Raw genomic sequence first — 13,896 nt, 5'->3', positions numbered from 1 at the left:
AAGCCAACTTTTTAGGGCGTGTCGGAAGGACTGGGGGTCAGGGATTATGCGAAGCTCCGGGGGCAGCTCATTCCAGAGGGAAGGCGCTCCCACAGAGAAGGCTCTCCCCCTGGGGGTCACCAGCCGACACTGTCTGGCTGACGGCACCCTGAGGAGGCCAACTCTGTGGGATCGTACTGGACGGTGGGAGGCTATTGGTGGCAGTAGGTGGTCTCGCAGGTACCCTGGGCCTAAGCCATGGAGCGCTTTAAAGGTCATAATTAGTACATTGAATCGCACCCGGAAGACAACCGGTAACCAGTGCAGGCCACCTAAAAGGGGTGTAACATGGGAGCACCTAGGTACCCCCATGACAACCCGCGCGGCCGCATTTTGGACCAGCTGAAGCCTCCGGGTGCTCTTCAAGGGCAGCCCCATGTAGAGAGCGTTGCAGTAGTCCAGGCGAGAAAGGACGAGGGCATGAGTGACTGTGCACAGAGCATCCCAATCCAGGAAGGGGCGCAACTGACGTACCAGGCGAACCTGGTAAAAGGCCCCCCTGGTCACGGCCGTCAGATGTTCCTCTAAACTAAGCCGCGTATCCAGGAGGACTCCCAGATTGTGAGCCTTCTCTGAGGGGGCTAAAATTTCTCCCCCTATCATCAAAGATGGAACAAGATGCACAAATCGGGATGACGGAAAACACAGCCACTTAGTCTTGGAGGGATTGAGCCTGAGCCTGTTCCTCCCCATCCAGATCCACACAGCCTCCAGTCATCGGGACATCACGTCGAGGGCATCGTTTGGGGTAGAGATGAAAAGTTGGGTATCATCAGCATATTGATGATACCGTACCCCAAAACCCCGGATGATCTCGCCCAGCGGTTTCATATATATGTTGAACAGTAGGGGTGAGAGAACCGACCTCTAGGGCACCCCACAAGTGACGCGCCTGGGGGTCGATCTCTGCCCTCCAGTCAACACAAACTGTGACCGATCCGATAGGTAGGAGGAGAACCACCGTAAAACGGTGCCCCCCACTCCCAACCCCCCAGTCGTCGCAGTAGGATACCATGGTCGATGGTATCGAAAGCCGCCGAGAGGTCTAATATGACCAGGACAGAGGAGCAGCCCCTGTCCCGGGCCCACCAGAGATCATCGACCAACGCGACTAATGCCATCTCCGTGCTGTACCCGGGCCTGAAACCCGACTGAAATGGATCCAGGTAGACAGCTTCATCCAGGTACTTGGGAAGCTGACGTGCTACCACACTCTCGACAGCCTTCGCTACAAAGCGAAGGTTGGAGACCGGACGGTAGTTGGCTAAAGAAGCTAGGTCCAGGGAAGGCTTCTTAAGGAGGGGCCTCACCACCGCCTCCTTCAAGGCGGTGGGAAAGAACCCCTCTCTCAATGAAGCGTTGGTAATCACCTGGAGCCAGCCTCGTGTCACCTCCCAGGAAGCCGAAACTAACCACGAGGGACATGGGTCCAGCACACAAGTGGCAGCACTGAATCTCTCCATAATCCTGTCCATTCCCTCGGGGGTCACGGTCAAATTCATCCCAGATTGTCTCCTCAAGATTCATCCCCGTCGGCTCGCCCAAATCTACCCAGTCAGAGTCCAAGCCTGTCCGGATCTGAGCGATTTTATCCTGCAGATACTGAACAAATTCTTCAGCCCTGCCCTGCAAGGGGTCTTCCCCAGTTCCTTGGTTAAGTAAGGAGCGGGTCACCCTGAACAGGGCAGCTGGGCGGTTATCTGCGGACGCGATAAGAGCGGAAAAATATTGCCGTTTTGCTGCTTCCATCGCCACTAAGTAGGATTTAATATGAATTCTTACTAGTGTTCGATCAGATTCGGACCGGCTGGCCCTCCAGCCACTCTCTAGGCGTCTTTTCCGGCGCTTCATCTCCCGGAGCTCCTCGGTAAACCAGGGAGCCACCCGGGATCGACACCGGGTCAGAGGCGCAAAGGCACAACGCGATCCAAGGCCCCAGGGGCCGCCCTATCCCAGGCTTCCACTAGGGCTTCGGTCGAGTTGTGAGCAAGGGATTCAGGAAAAGTCCCAAGCTCCATCAGGAACCTTTCGGGGTCCATCAGGTGCCTGGGGCGGAACCATCTGGTCGGTTCCGCCTCCCTGCGGCGAAGGGTAGCGGTATGGAAGTCAAGCCTGATGAGGAAATGATCAGACCATGACAAGGGTTGAATAGAAATATCCCCTAAATCCAGATTATTCATCCACTGCCCAGAGACAAAAATCAGGTCGAGCGTGTGTCCCCCATTATGGGTGGGGTCTTGAATTAACTGAGTTAGGTCCATAGCTGTCATGGAAGCCATGAAGTCCCGAGCTGACTCGGATGTCTCGCCAATGGAAGGCAGATTGAAATCCCCCAGGACCATAAGCCTGGGGAAATCAACCACCAATCCAGCTAACACATTCAGCAGCTCCGGCAGGGCCGATGAAACGTAGCAGGGAGACAGATACGTAACAAAAAGGCCCACCTGAGCTCCAAGGCCCCACTTCACAAAGAGGGACTCTCACCCGCCTATCTGAGGCACAGTGACCTCCTGAGGTCTGAGACTTTCCCTAATAACCACTGCTACCCTCCCCGCCCCTGCCCTGGGCTCTCGGCTGGTGAAACGCCCAGAAGCCTGGTGGGCATAGTTCGCTAAGGGGCACACCCCCTTCATGGCCCAACCAGGTCTCCGTAATGCACACCAGGTCCGCTCTACCCTCTTGTATGAGGTCGTAAATGAGGGGAGCCTTATGTACCACAGACCTGGCATTAAGCGACACCAGCTGGAGACAAGGGTCCTGTAATCCCGGGCACCCGGGGGTGCGAGAAGGGCGATGAGGGTTGGAACGCGCGATCGCTCTTAAACAGCAAACCCGCGTCCTCCGAACATCATTTGGCCCTCGGCTCCCACCATATCTGCCTCTCCCACAAACAGTAGAGATGGTAAACCCCCAATGGAATGGCTTAATGTCTCCCCCGGAATCCCAACCCTTCCTAGCCCTCCCAACCCGCGCCCATTAGTTAGCGCTGGCCTGGGCCCTGGCAGACTCCCCCCCAAGCCTGTCTGAGCCATCCGAACCAACCCACCTCTTAAAATATGGTTTAAAAGCCCCTGTAAAAAACCCTTAAGAAGTCTCTTCTTCACATGCCACCTCTCGGGATCCAAAGATCTGTCATTAAGGAATCTGTCTTGATAGGTCAGAAGGCCATTCCCGGGAAAGGGGGAGTTCCCGGAGGGAATAAAGTTCTGATGCAGTATAGCATAGAGGAGAATGTGGCATCAACCAAACGGGATGACATCATGGGGAGATGGAATGAGGAGATGACATGTCCACGGGGGGGCAGCTGGCAGTGTTCAAGGTGGTAGCAGGAAGCTTATGTCCATCATAAAATTGTCGGTGTTGGGGACAATATGTAAGGGTAACGGCCAGCTGTCCAAAATCGCAGCAGATGCTAGCTTGCGAGGTGGTAAAGCGGCCAGTGATGGCAGCATGAGGACAGCGGCGGCATCGGCTGCTGCTGCTACTCCGACTCCAACAGCTAAGCTCCGCCCACGCCAGCCGCACTCACATCCATCGCCAGGGCCGCACTCCATTGACCCAGTCAATATCACAGGAGGAGGGGGTCAAATGGCCAATTGGCACAGTACGGTGGCCCAGGCAACGGCAGTAATACCAGGGGGGGCACAATGAAGGACCCCCCCCACTCCAGCCACGCCCACGCCAGCTCCTGAAGCCATCTTCCACTAGCGTTAGTATCCATGCCAGCTGCCTCAGCCGCTCCCCGCTGATCTAATTTATCATGTTCACAAGCAAGGAGGGGGGGGGAGCAACCGGGCTAACAACCAGGATAACACCACGGCGTGGGGAGCGGCAGCTGTAGAGACCCCAGACCGGGCGTCCTGCCGCCACCGCTGACCATACCTGCGCCGGCTGCAGAGACCCCAGGCTGGGCGTCCCGTCGGGCGTCCCGCCGCAGCTGCTGACCACACCCACGCCGGCAGACGACCGACGCTCTCCATTCTCCTTTCACCGCCCCATTTCACTCACGATGTTCCGGCTATAAGGCAGGACATCGCAGCTCAAGGGTATCCCCCGAGGTCCCAGGAAGTTCTCATAGCTGGACCTGGAACCAACGATGGAATAGGGTACCCCTGCAAGCCCCAAGCAAGCCCCAAGAAGGACAATCATCTCCCCGAAGCTCTCCTCAAACGCGACAGAGACAAAAGGGAGACAAAAGCCAAGCAAAGAGTGGAGAATCAGCACAATAAGGCAAGGAGCCCAGAGTGCCTCAGCCCAAAGTTCTGGGAGGTGCACAATACCTGAGATACCCATTGCTCTTACCTGGGACTTAACAACCTGCATGGTCACTTGCAACCACAACCAAGAGTGATGAGATTGCAGTTATTGATTGATGTAGTCACTTGGGCAATCACATGATGTCTCACTTAACAATTGTGATAGTAAGTTGAGGATTATCTGTACATAATTGTGGTAAATCAATCATGAGAGAGGTGTCCTTGAAATGAATTGATTTGTTTTTACTATTACTTGTCCCCAAATATGAGATTTTAATGTTGTTTACATTTGTATTCAGTCCTACCGTTTTTTAAAATGTCTTAAAAGGCCTGGGTATGGTCAGAGTTGGTACTCAGTCAGCATAAAATAAAAATAAAATACTGTACAGCTATGTTATTCTATCAAAGAAAATATTACAGGGGGACTTTTTAAACTGATAGATGTTCTTTGCATAGCAAATAATTAGTTCTAATTTATATCTACATCTGTAATGTTTTGACAATTAGCAGATATTTTTTTTAGATATATTGGATTTGTTCACAGCATAAATAACAGCATTATAGCAATTTGTAGTTGCATCATATCAGGAAATAGGAAACTATTCTTGAGTTTAGTTGAATGTTAGATGCAGGTTCTTATAAATTTGACAAATCAAAGAGCACCAGCTGTTGGCTAGGTATGAATGAGAAATGTTTGCTGATTGATATAGACAAGTGATTCATATATTGGTGTTTATTTTCAGGTTTCAATGGATACGGAACAAGACCATATACCAAATGAAAGTACAGCATTTTTATCAGCAATTATTACAGTATGTTGGATTTTAATTACATTATTTTAGAACAAAGACTGAAAGCTTTGAGATTACCGTCAATCATTGTAATGTAACTAAAGTCATGAGAGATTTAAGAATAATATATTTTGAACCAAAAAGAAATAGGTTTTGTGACACTTGAACAGAGAAGAGATCCTTCTGTTACATATGTCACCAGAAGTGGAGTCCTGGGCAAGATGCAGGGAAAAAGTAAAAAAAATGACTGCCCTGACCCATGAACTTCTCAGTTTTCTCTCTGTACAATGAGTTTTAAAATGCATTTAGACAACTGCTAATTATATGCATGATGTTTCATCTAGTACATGACCTACAAAAGTCCTTTTTAACAAGATTTTTTTAAGAATGGATTTTTACATGCCCTAATGCTTTGGAGTATATTTTTAGGGAAAAAATCAATTTATAAACTAGTATGTTTTAATCATTGTTTAATAAACCATTAAGATGATTCTTGTAGCAACTATTAAATTAAATACAGAGGCTTGTTCTGGAAACAAATTTTCAAGATATTTATTTTTATTGTTCTTATTTATTAAAGTAAATAATTTTAAATGGCCTTGTTTTAAAGTAATCTATTTTTCTTGAAACACTCTTTAAGGAAATACAATCTACATTGAATATGGTTACATATTTTAATATTATGTTGTGTGTCTCAGAGATACAGCTTGGAGTCCACTAGATCTACCATCATTAATTGCTGAAAATATTCCTATGCAACAAGAAAAGATCTTTTGGAAAGCACTGCTGGTGTTGCCAAGTTATGATGACTGTCCTGCTGAAGATCCTAGCAGGTACTGCTTGAATTGAGACAGTGCAAGAGAGTCAGAGTTAGTGTGTTGCTTGTGCAGTTCTCAGGTTGAATAGGATATTGTTGATCCTATTCCCACTCATATCTTGTTAGTAATAATATGCTGTTGTCTAAAGAAGAGTTTCAGCTCCTAAGTACATTGTTCATAATTTCAGTCTTCTAGAACAATGTTTGTTCTGCTTTTAAAACCTCTTTTGCTATTTCTTTCAACTGCTTACTAATTTCTCACTTGTTTGGCCCATTTGCCACATTTTCAATTCTTCAGAGTTCTCTATCACCAAAGGACAGCTTTTTTATTTGCTGCAGGAAGCAAGTACATGTGCTTTTTTCCCTTGCCTTACCAATTGTTTTCGTGTCAGGAGAAAAATCTTTAATATTTGGAGGCTAATTCTCATTATTGCCTCCTGTCTTCCAAACTCATGGTTAAAGAACAGAAAGAAGTATTATACTGGCTGTCCTCCATAGGGATGGCTTGCCCAGCAGTAAACCTCCAATTTTTCATGTCTTCATTTCACCTTTGAATCTAAGGGGTAGTTTTCCTGTGTGTGATGTGGGAGGGGCTACACATGGGTATCAACACAGCCTGATTGGTCCAGAGACTAAGGGAATTTCTTAGCCACACCTCCTCCTTCCCTTTGGCTCCCAGTTTTCCTTCAGTCTTTGGTCCAAGCAGACTGTGATTGTTTGTCTCCTACTTGGGAAAAATTTCTAATTAAATTTGTATTTGGATTAATTGGCTGCTCTAAAATCTAAATTGTGGGCTGCTGACCTTTGAAGGAGCCATTTGTTCGTTTGCCGCCTAGAGGGGGTGGAGAGCCAGCTCGACGTTATTCTCCACCCCACTGGCCACGTGGACCCTGCCCGGTCCCTGGTATTTTGGGGGTGGCAGGCTCCGATTTGCAGCCTTCCGGGAGCAGCTGATCCGGTGTGAGGCTCAGTGGTGTTTTGGTGGCATGAGGCGTGCTGTGATCGCATCAGCACGACTTGAGTGGCGGCAGCCATTTTGGGAGCCCGGAGAGCACCACGAGGCAGCGGCTGTCTTGGGAGTGATGCCGCTTGCCGGAGTGGCTCCCCTGTATTGCAGCCACTAATCAGGCCCGGGAGAGCCGTTTTTTGACGCCGAGAGCAGCCGAAGCTTCCGGAGCCACAGCACCTGAGGGTTTGCAGTGGTGGAAGTAGCGGCGCCAAACCGTGAGTATGACGGTGGCTGCCAGGGCTGAGACTGGGCCAGGATCACCGGAAAAGGACGCGGGGGTGGAGGAGAGCGACCCCAGGCCCCGGACCAGGCCAGCAACCTCCAAACTGGCTGCCCAATGCCCTTCTAGGGCAACTACTCGAGGGATTTCCAGCAGACAGCAGGAACAGCATGTCAGGGGCCCCAGCCCATTTCATCGAGATCACCAGTCAGAGGCTTCAGCCCTTCTTCTTCTATTGGGTCTCCTGCTAGGGCTTCCAGGCACCATAGGCAGGAGGTCTCACCTTTCCCCCTCCATCTCCTAGAGAAGTCCCTCTTGAGGGCACTTCCAGGATTATCTCCCTCCCCCTACTTTGACCTCTGTTGAGGCAACATGGACATGGACCATCAGAAGAGGATGTGGAAGATCTGGAGCTTCTTCCTGAAAGCATCAGGAGGCCATTTCTAAGGGCATAGCCTCTTGGTTAAAGCTTCAAGGGGCCCACTCCCTAGGCCACAGGGAACCTCGTGAAAGATTGCAGGTCAGGGGGCCTCTCCCAGGGAGGCTTCTAGGGCCCGCCTCCCCTCCGTGGTCAACGAATGGTCTGTGATGGGAGAGGAGGCCCAGCGTGAGGTGGATTTCTCTGAGGATGAGGAGGCTCTTCCTCCTGACCCTTCCCGGGCCTGTTTGTTCCTTCGCATTTCAAAATGCTCCTGCACAAGGCTAGGGCCACCACTAAATTGGGGTGGAACACCCCTGGGGCTCAGCCACAGGACCCAGATCAGGCCATGTTTTCAGCTACATTGTCCGATGAGGAGGTTCCAGCACCTCCTCTTTTTCTGGAGATTGTGAAGAAGCAGTGGGTGCGACCTTCGGCATTTCCCAATCCAGGGAGCAACAACCGTCGTTTCTATAATATTGATCAGACTTTTGCACAGGCTCTCCAGGTCCCTTCTGTGGATATGCCGGTGGCAGCATTGGCTACCTCCTCGACCATAGTGTTGGGTGACGCTGCTAATAAGCTTAAACCTTAGGATATGCAGGCAGAACTTACCTTACATAAGAATTTCCGACTGTGTGGGCCAAGTGGGCTAAGTCAGCAGCTGTGGCGTCCTATTTTAACCGCGCTACGGTCTTATGGCTGCACCAGTTGCGGGATCATATTCCGGTGACTGATGAATGCCTTCTTCAGGATATTACCAAAATCATGTCCGCAACCCAGTTCTCTGCTGATGTCTCGGTCAAGTATGCGTCTTGAGCTCTGTCCCCTTCTGTCAGTGCCTGGCGCCTCCTCTGGCTACGGAATTGGCAGGTGGACAATAAGAACAAATTGATTTTGACAGTGGTGCCTTACTTGGGCTCCTCCTTGTTCAGGGAGGCCCTAGATCCGATCCTGATAGAGAATAAGGATAAGAAGAAGGTGCTGCCCTCCACCGCTAAACGGACGGAATCTCATTTGGCCCTGTATTACCGACAGCCCTCTTATAGGGCGCCCGAGCCAGACTATCAGAGCCAGAGGTACTTCATGCCCAGGTCAGATAGGCAGAACCCTCGCCATTATTACCAGGACAGGAACCGGTTTCAGAGCCAGGCCAAGCGGCCCCTTCGCAGGGGGTTGGTGGGGATTTCAATTCCTTTCGCAAAGGGAAATGAGTCGAAACCGAGTCTTCTCATAGGTGGCCGCCTGGCTCTCTTTGCGGGTCAGTGGGCCGAGATCACTTCGGATGCCTGGGTCCTGTCCATGGTGAAGGACGGTCTGAGGGTAGAATTTCTCTCCTCTCCCCTGAACTTCTTCAGGACCTTTCCCCCATCAAGGGATTCGGATTGGCGTTGCTGGATGGATCTTGCCATTCACCATCTCCTGGAGATCCAGGTGATAGAGCCAGTTCCGCTGGCGGAGCAGGGGTTGGGGTTTTATTCCAACCTTTTTATTGTTCCGAAGAGTTTTGGGTGGAGGGCAATCCTCGACTTCAAGAGACTGAACTCTTAAGTGGTTTACAGGTGCTTCAAGATGGCATCCCTGAAGTCAATTTTGCAGGGGATCAGGTAGGGGGATCACTTAGCGTCAGTGGACCTCACAGAGGCTTATTTTGCACATACAGATTCTTCCCCATCACCGCAGATATTTCAGGTTTTCCCAGTGAGGAAGCCACTTTCAGTACAGGGCTCTCGTGTTCAGGCTGCTTCGGCCCCGCGCACCTTCACAAAGGTCCTGGCGGCATTGGCGGCTCACCTGCGGTCTATTCCGGTGATACTCCAATGCTACCTCGATGATGTCCTAGTTCAGGCCCAGTCCCCCTCACAGGCACGGTGTGATCTACAGCTCACTAGCCGGACATTGCAAGCGTTGGGGTTTTCCGTGAACTTCGCAAAAAGTAATCTGTTCCCATCAACAAGAATTCTTCATCTCGGAACGATCATAGACTCTGTGACAGGACAGGTCCTCCTTTCTCCGGAGCGTCAATCGAGCCTCCGGACATTGGTTCAGCAGGTGCGTGCAAGAAGGTCTGTTTCCATCTTGGACCTGTCCCGGCTCCTGGGCAAGATGGTTTCTTGTATTGGCATCGTACCGTGGGCAGGTCTGCATGCCAGGCCTCTTCAATGGGCGCTCATCCTGTACCAACGGTGGCCGCGCTGTCAAGGATGCGCAGGTCATAGGCTCCCAGGCACAGGTAATTGGCAGCCGTGCCATTGTTCCAGACCGCAGATCTGGTCCAGATGTCCATCTCACCCCCGTGGAGCATTCCTCAGGAGGAGCTCTTTTGTGCCAGGGGGTCCTAGTCCATCCGGAGCCTCAGTGGCTCCACCTAACTGCCTGGCACTTGAGCGGAACCTCCTAAGAAGCGCCAATCTCCCATCGATGTTCATTGCGACCATTGAAGCATTGAGGCGTCCGTTGACCACTAGAATCTACGATTCTACGTGGGCGGCGTTCATGAGGTGGTGCGCCTCCGCAAACATTTTGGCGGCTTCTGCATCCCCCCCCCTCAGGTCCTGGACTTTCTGCAGGAAGGGTTGGACAGGGGGTTGTCTCATAGCACCCTCCGTCGACAGGTGGTAGCACTGTCCACGGTGATCGCCGGGGAGGGCCTTCTCCCTCTTCTCAATTCCCAACGGTCAAGCGGTTCCTTCAGGGGGCAGCAAATCTTTGCCCGTCCATGATACATAGGTTCCCCTCCTGGGATCTGCCTTTAGTTCTTCGGGCTCTGACAGGGTCACCCTTCGAGCCCTTGAGGATGGTCCACCCTCGGCTCCTGACCTTAAAGGTCTTGTTCCTAGTGGCAATAACATCAGTCAGATGCATTTCGGAGCTGGGGGTGTTGTCATCCAGGGGTGTCCTCTGTGTGTTCCATCAGGACTGGGTGGTCCTCAGGTTGGTCCCAGCCTTCATCCCTAAGGGGAACACCCCTTTCCACAGGGCGCAGGAAGTGGTTCTCCTGAATTTCTGTCCTGCCCTCTCTCACGATAGGGAACGCTTGTGGCACAGGTTGGATGTTTGAAGGGCCCTTAGGATATACCTCCATTTCATGGCCTCGACTTGCAGGTCTGAGGCTTTGTTTGTGTCGTTCCTACCGGCCACCATGGGAGCTAGGGTTACTCCTTCCACCATCGGGAGGTGGATTCGGCAGGCCATTGTCACGGCCTACGACGTCTCAGGTCAGGCCCCTCCCCCAGGGATTATGGCCCATTCCACATGGAGCACGGCGACCACGACAGCATGGTCAACCAGGGCTCTGTTCGAGGACATTTGCAGGGCAGCCACATGGTCCACCCGTTGCCCTTTATTCACCATTATCGGCTGGATGCCTTCGCGTCCGCTGAGGCTTCCTTTGGTGACAGGGTTCTCTAACAGGTGATAGCCACCCCAGCTTCTACGTCCTAGACTCCCTCCCTAGGGACGACAGCTTGGGTACGTCCCATGCATAGCTTCTCCTACATCACACACAGTAAATAGGAATGTTGGTCCTTACCTGAACATTAATTTTCTGTGTGGATGTGGGAGGGGCTACATCCCCCCCTAGCAAGATGTAGTGATTAGGTGAAGGGCTGGGGATGGCCTGGTTGTCTTGTTATGCCTTTCAGGTGGACTTATGAAAAACTGGGAACCAAAGGAAAGGAGGAGCTGTGGCTAAGAAATTCCCTCAGTCTCTGGACCAATCAGGCTGTGTTGATACCCATGCGTAGTCCCTCTCACATCCACACAAAAAACTAGCGTTCAGGTAACAACCAACGTTCCTATTTAAAAAGTAAATAATATTTAAAAAGTAAATAATATTTAATTTATATTTGCATTCAATGAAAATTAAGTTCAATTAATGATAATATTATTTTCCTCCCATATATTATTATCCTAATGCTGTCACATTGAACGTTACCTTTGGGAGGGATTCTGAGGACTGTACTCCTGATAAATCTTGAATAAACTCTTCAGGTTATTTGCTCCTAAATTAGGGAGGCAGGAGCAGATAATTTTTGGAGCAAGAGTCTTGAAAGTATTTTCTGCATATTTTTAGATTAAATCTAGATACATTTTCTAAGACAAAATCATTATGCCCTGGAGGGGATAGCCTTTTGCATGTTTATAGTTTGCAGGCTAGCTTTTGAACACAGTTCATGATTTATAAATGCAGAACAGGGAACAGAGGATTATAACTTAGAGGTAGTATCAATGTCACTAGCCAATGCAGACGGCTATCTTTGGATAGTTTGTAGGCTAAGAGTGCTATCAATTTTATATAAATAAACTTCAACAGCATTAAAGGTAGCTTAGTATTGCTGTAGGTGAAGATATCCCAGTGAGCTTATCTTTGATTCTGGGCTTTGCCAAAGTTGGTGGAGATAGCATCCATGCATGGGTTAACTCTGTCAGTATCCAATAGGACTGAGTCTACAAAGTGTAACGTCATAGCTCCTGAGGAAGCTCCTCCTAGCTTTTTAGACTCAGTTCTCAGTTCTCTTGGACTGGCTGTGCTTTCAACTCTCTCCTCCAATTTTGGACTACCAAATCAAATTCTATAATTCGGTTTAAATTTCTCAAAAAATTCCCCAGCCTTCAATTGGATTCAGGAAGGCAGGGGAGGGGAGCTTCGTGGCTTTGCGCCCTTGCCCTTGGGGAGGGAGGGCGCCAACGGTTGGGAGCAGCCTTACAAGGCTTAACAGGTGGCAATTTCTACCAAGAGACAAGCCCACAAGGAGAACTTGGAGGCCTCTGTCTTTTGCAGCTCGCCGTTTTCTCTCTGACAGCTACAGCTCCACGGTAGCTTCAAAGGCTCCGCCAAGGGGGGCGGGACTTGCTGCCAGCATGAATGGCTGCTCGGACAGAGAGCTCTGTTAGTAGCAGCCAAATCTAATGTCCGGAGGAGGTTTGCTGGAAAGATTTTGATAAGCCAAGCCTTCCTGAAGGGAAGACTGAAGAGAGAAGGTTGGTTTGACATGACCATAGGACGGCAATCCATGGTCTGTGCTTGAAATCTCCTTCATATCCCCGGACGTGGAAGAGGGCAACAGTAATGGCCATCCCAAAATGCTGACAAGAGTTCAAAGCAAGCGAGAATTTATTACAGAGAGCTGTCGGAGTTGCGAGTGACCTAACAGCTTCCGGATCTTGGAGAAGGTAATTCTATCCCAAAACAGCTCAAGAGATTAAGGGCTCCAAGAAGAAGTGGGGGGGGGCTGCTTTCCCTCCTTTATCACAGTGGCGAGAAGTAATATGCTGAGTGAAAAATGGAGACTTTATCTTTCTACTCTCTGAACTGTCTGATAAGCTGAACCTAAACCTAATCTGTTAACATAACAAAGCCGGCTGTAAATAACTCCGACTATACAGATACTTTCAGGGGGTTTTGAGTTAATTATACAAGTCTGGAAGGCTCAAAGGGAAAAATATATTTTAGCAACATATATAGGTGGAGTGATTGCAGTTGGTCAGCGTCTGGACAAGTGGAAGAGCGACATCTACTGGCGAAATCTGGAATCCCCCCCCTCTTAATACCCTAAGAGAAAACAGGATTTTTGCTGACTATATTCTCTGGACAACCTTTGGATACTACTATCTGGAGAGAGAGAAAGAAGATCTATTGGAGCAGGGGATCTCAGAACATTTGCATATAATTATCCAACACAGGAGGGACGCATCTAAGGTTGAACTTAAAACCTAGGAATTAATGTGATAATATTACCATCAAAGGAATATACTGTTTTTGCTATTGTTATTGTTGTAAGATTACTAACCCTAACTTCTTTCGATATTATTAGCACTAGTACTGATTAATCTAGGATAATATAAGTAATAACTATATGCATTCTACCCTTAGATTTTATTAAGTTATTAAAATAGATTATTAGATTAATAGAAAGTTAGGAGTATTATAAATGTGACATACACGCATAGATATATACAGTGATTAATCGATGTCTCTCACACTGTCCCACTATCCTATGACAGCTGTTCCAATATAACACACGAACTAATCGATATATAGAGTTTACTACCCCCTATCACTATTTAAAATTGATATTTGAGTAGAGGTAGAGGGAAGAAGAGAGGGAAGAGAAGGAAGGTAGGAAGGTAGGCAGGCAGGCAGGCAGGCAGGAAGGAAGGAAAGAAGAAGGAAGGAAGGTAGGAGGGAGGAAGGAAGGAAGGAAGAAAGAAAGAAAGAAAAAGAAAGAAAGAAAGAAAGAAAGAAAGAAAGAAAGAAAGAAGAAGGGGGACTGGAGAAAGTCACGAGGGAACTTTGTAAGTGGGAGTTCTGGGGAAAAATTAAAGTAGGGATCCAATTCCTCCA

The 13,896-nt window shown here is 49.3% G+C and overlaps 1 protein-coding gene across 1 annotated transcript in view; it reads left to right on the top strand.

The window, feature by feature from the left end:
* Positions 1–13,896, top strand: part of MCM3AP (minichromosome maintenance complex component 3 associated protein) — a 146,491-nt gene that overhangs the window by 80,749 nt on the left and 51,846 nt on the right. Inside the window, exons 19-20 of the mRNA XM_081944009.1 lie at positions 5,039–5,107; positions 5,785–5,919. Of these exons, the coding sequence (XP_081800135.1) occupies positions 5,039–5,107; positions 5,785–5,919 (204 nt within the window). The remainder of the gene's footprint in view (positions 1–5,038; positions 5,108–5,784; positions 5,920–13,896) is intronic.

The sequence above is a fragment of the Natrix helvetica genome (genome assembly GCF_964273705.1).
Source record: "Natrix helvetica genome assembly, chromosome: 2".
Lineage (NCBI taxonomy): Eukaryota > Metazoa > Chordata > Lepidosauria > Squamata > Natricidae > Natrix > Natrix helvetica.
Note: the sequence above shows the minus strand (reverse complement) of the source record. Positions and strands in the feature narration are given on the sequence as shown.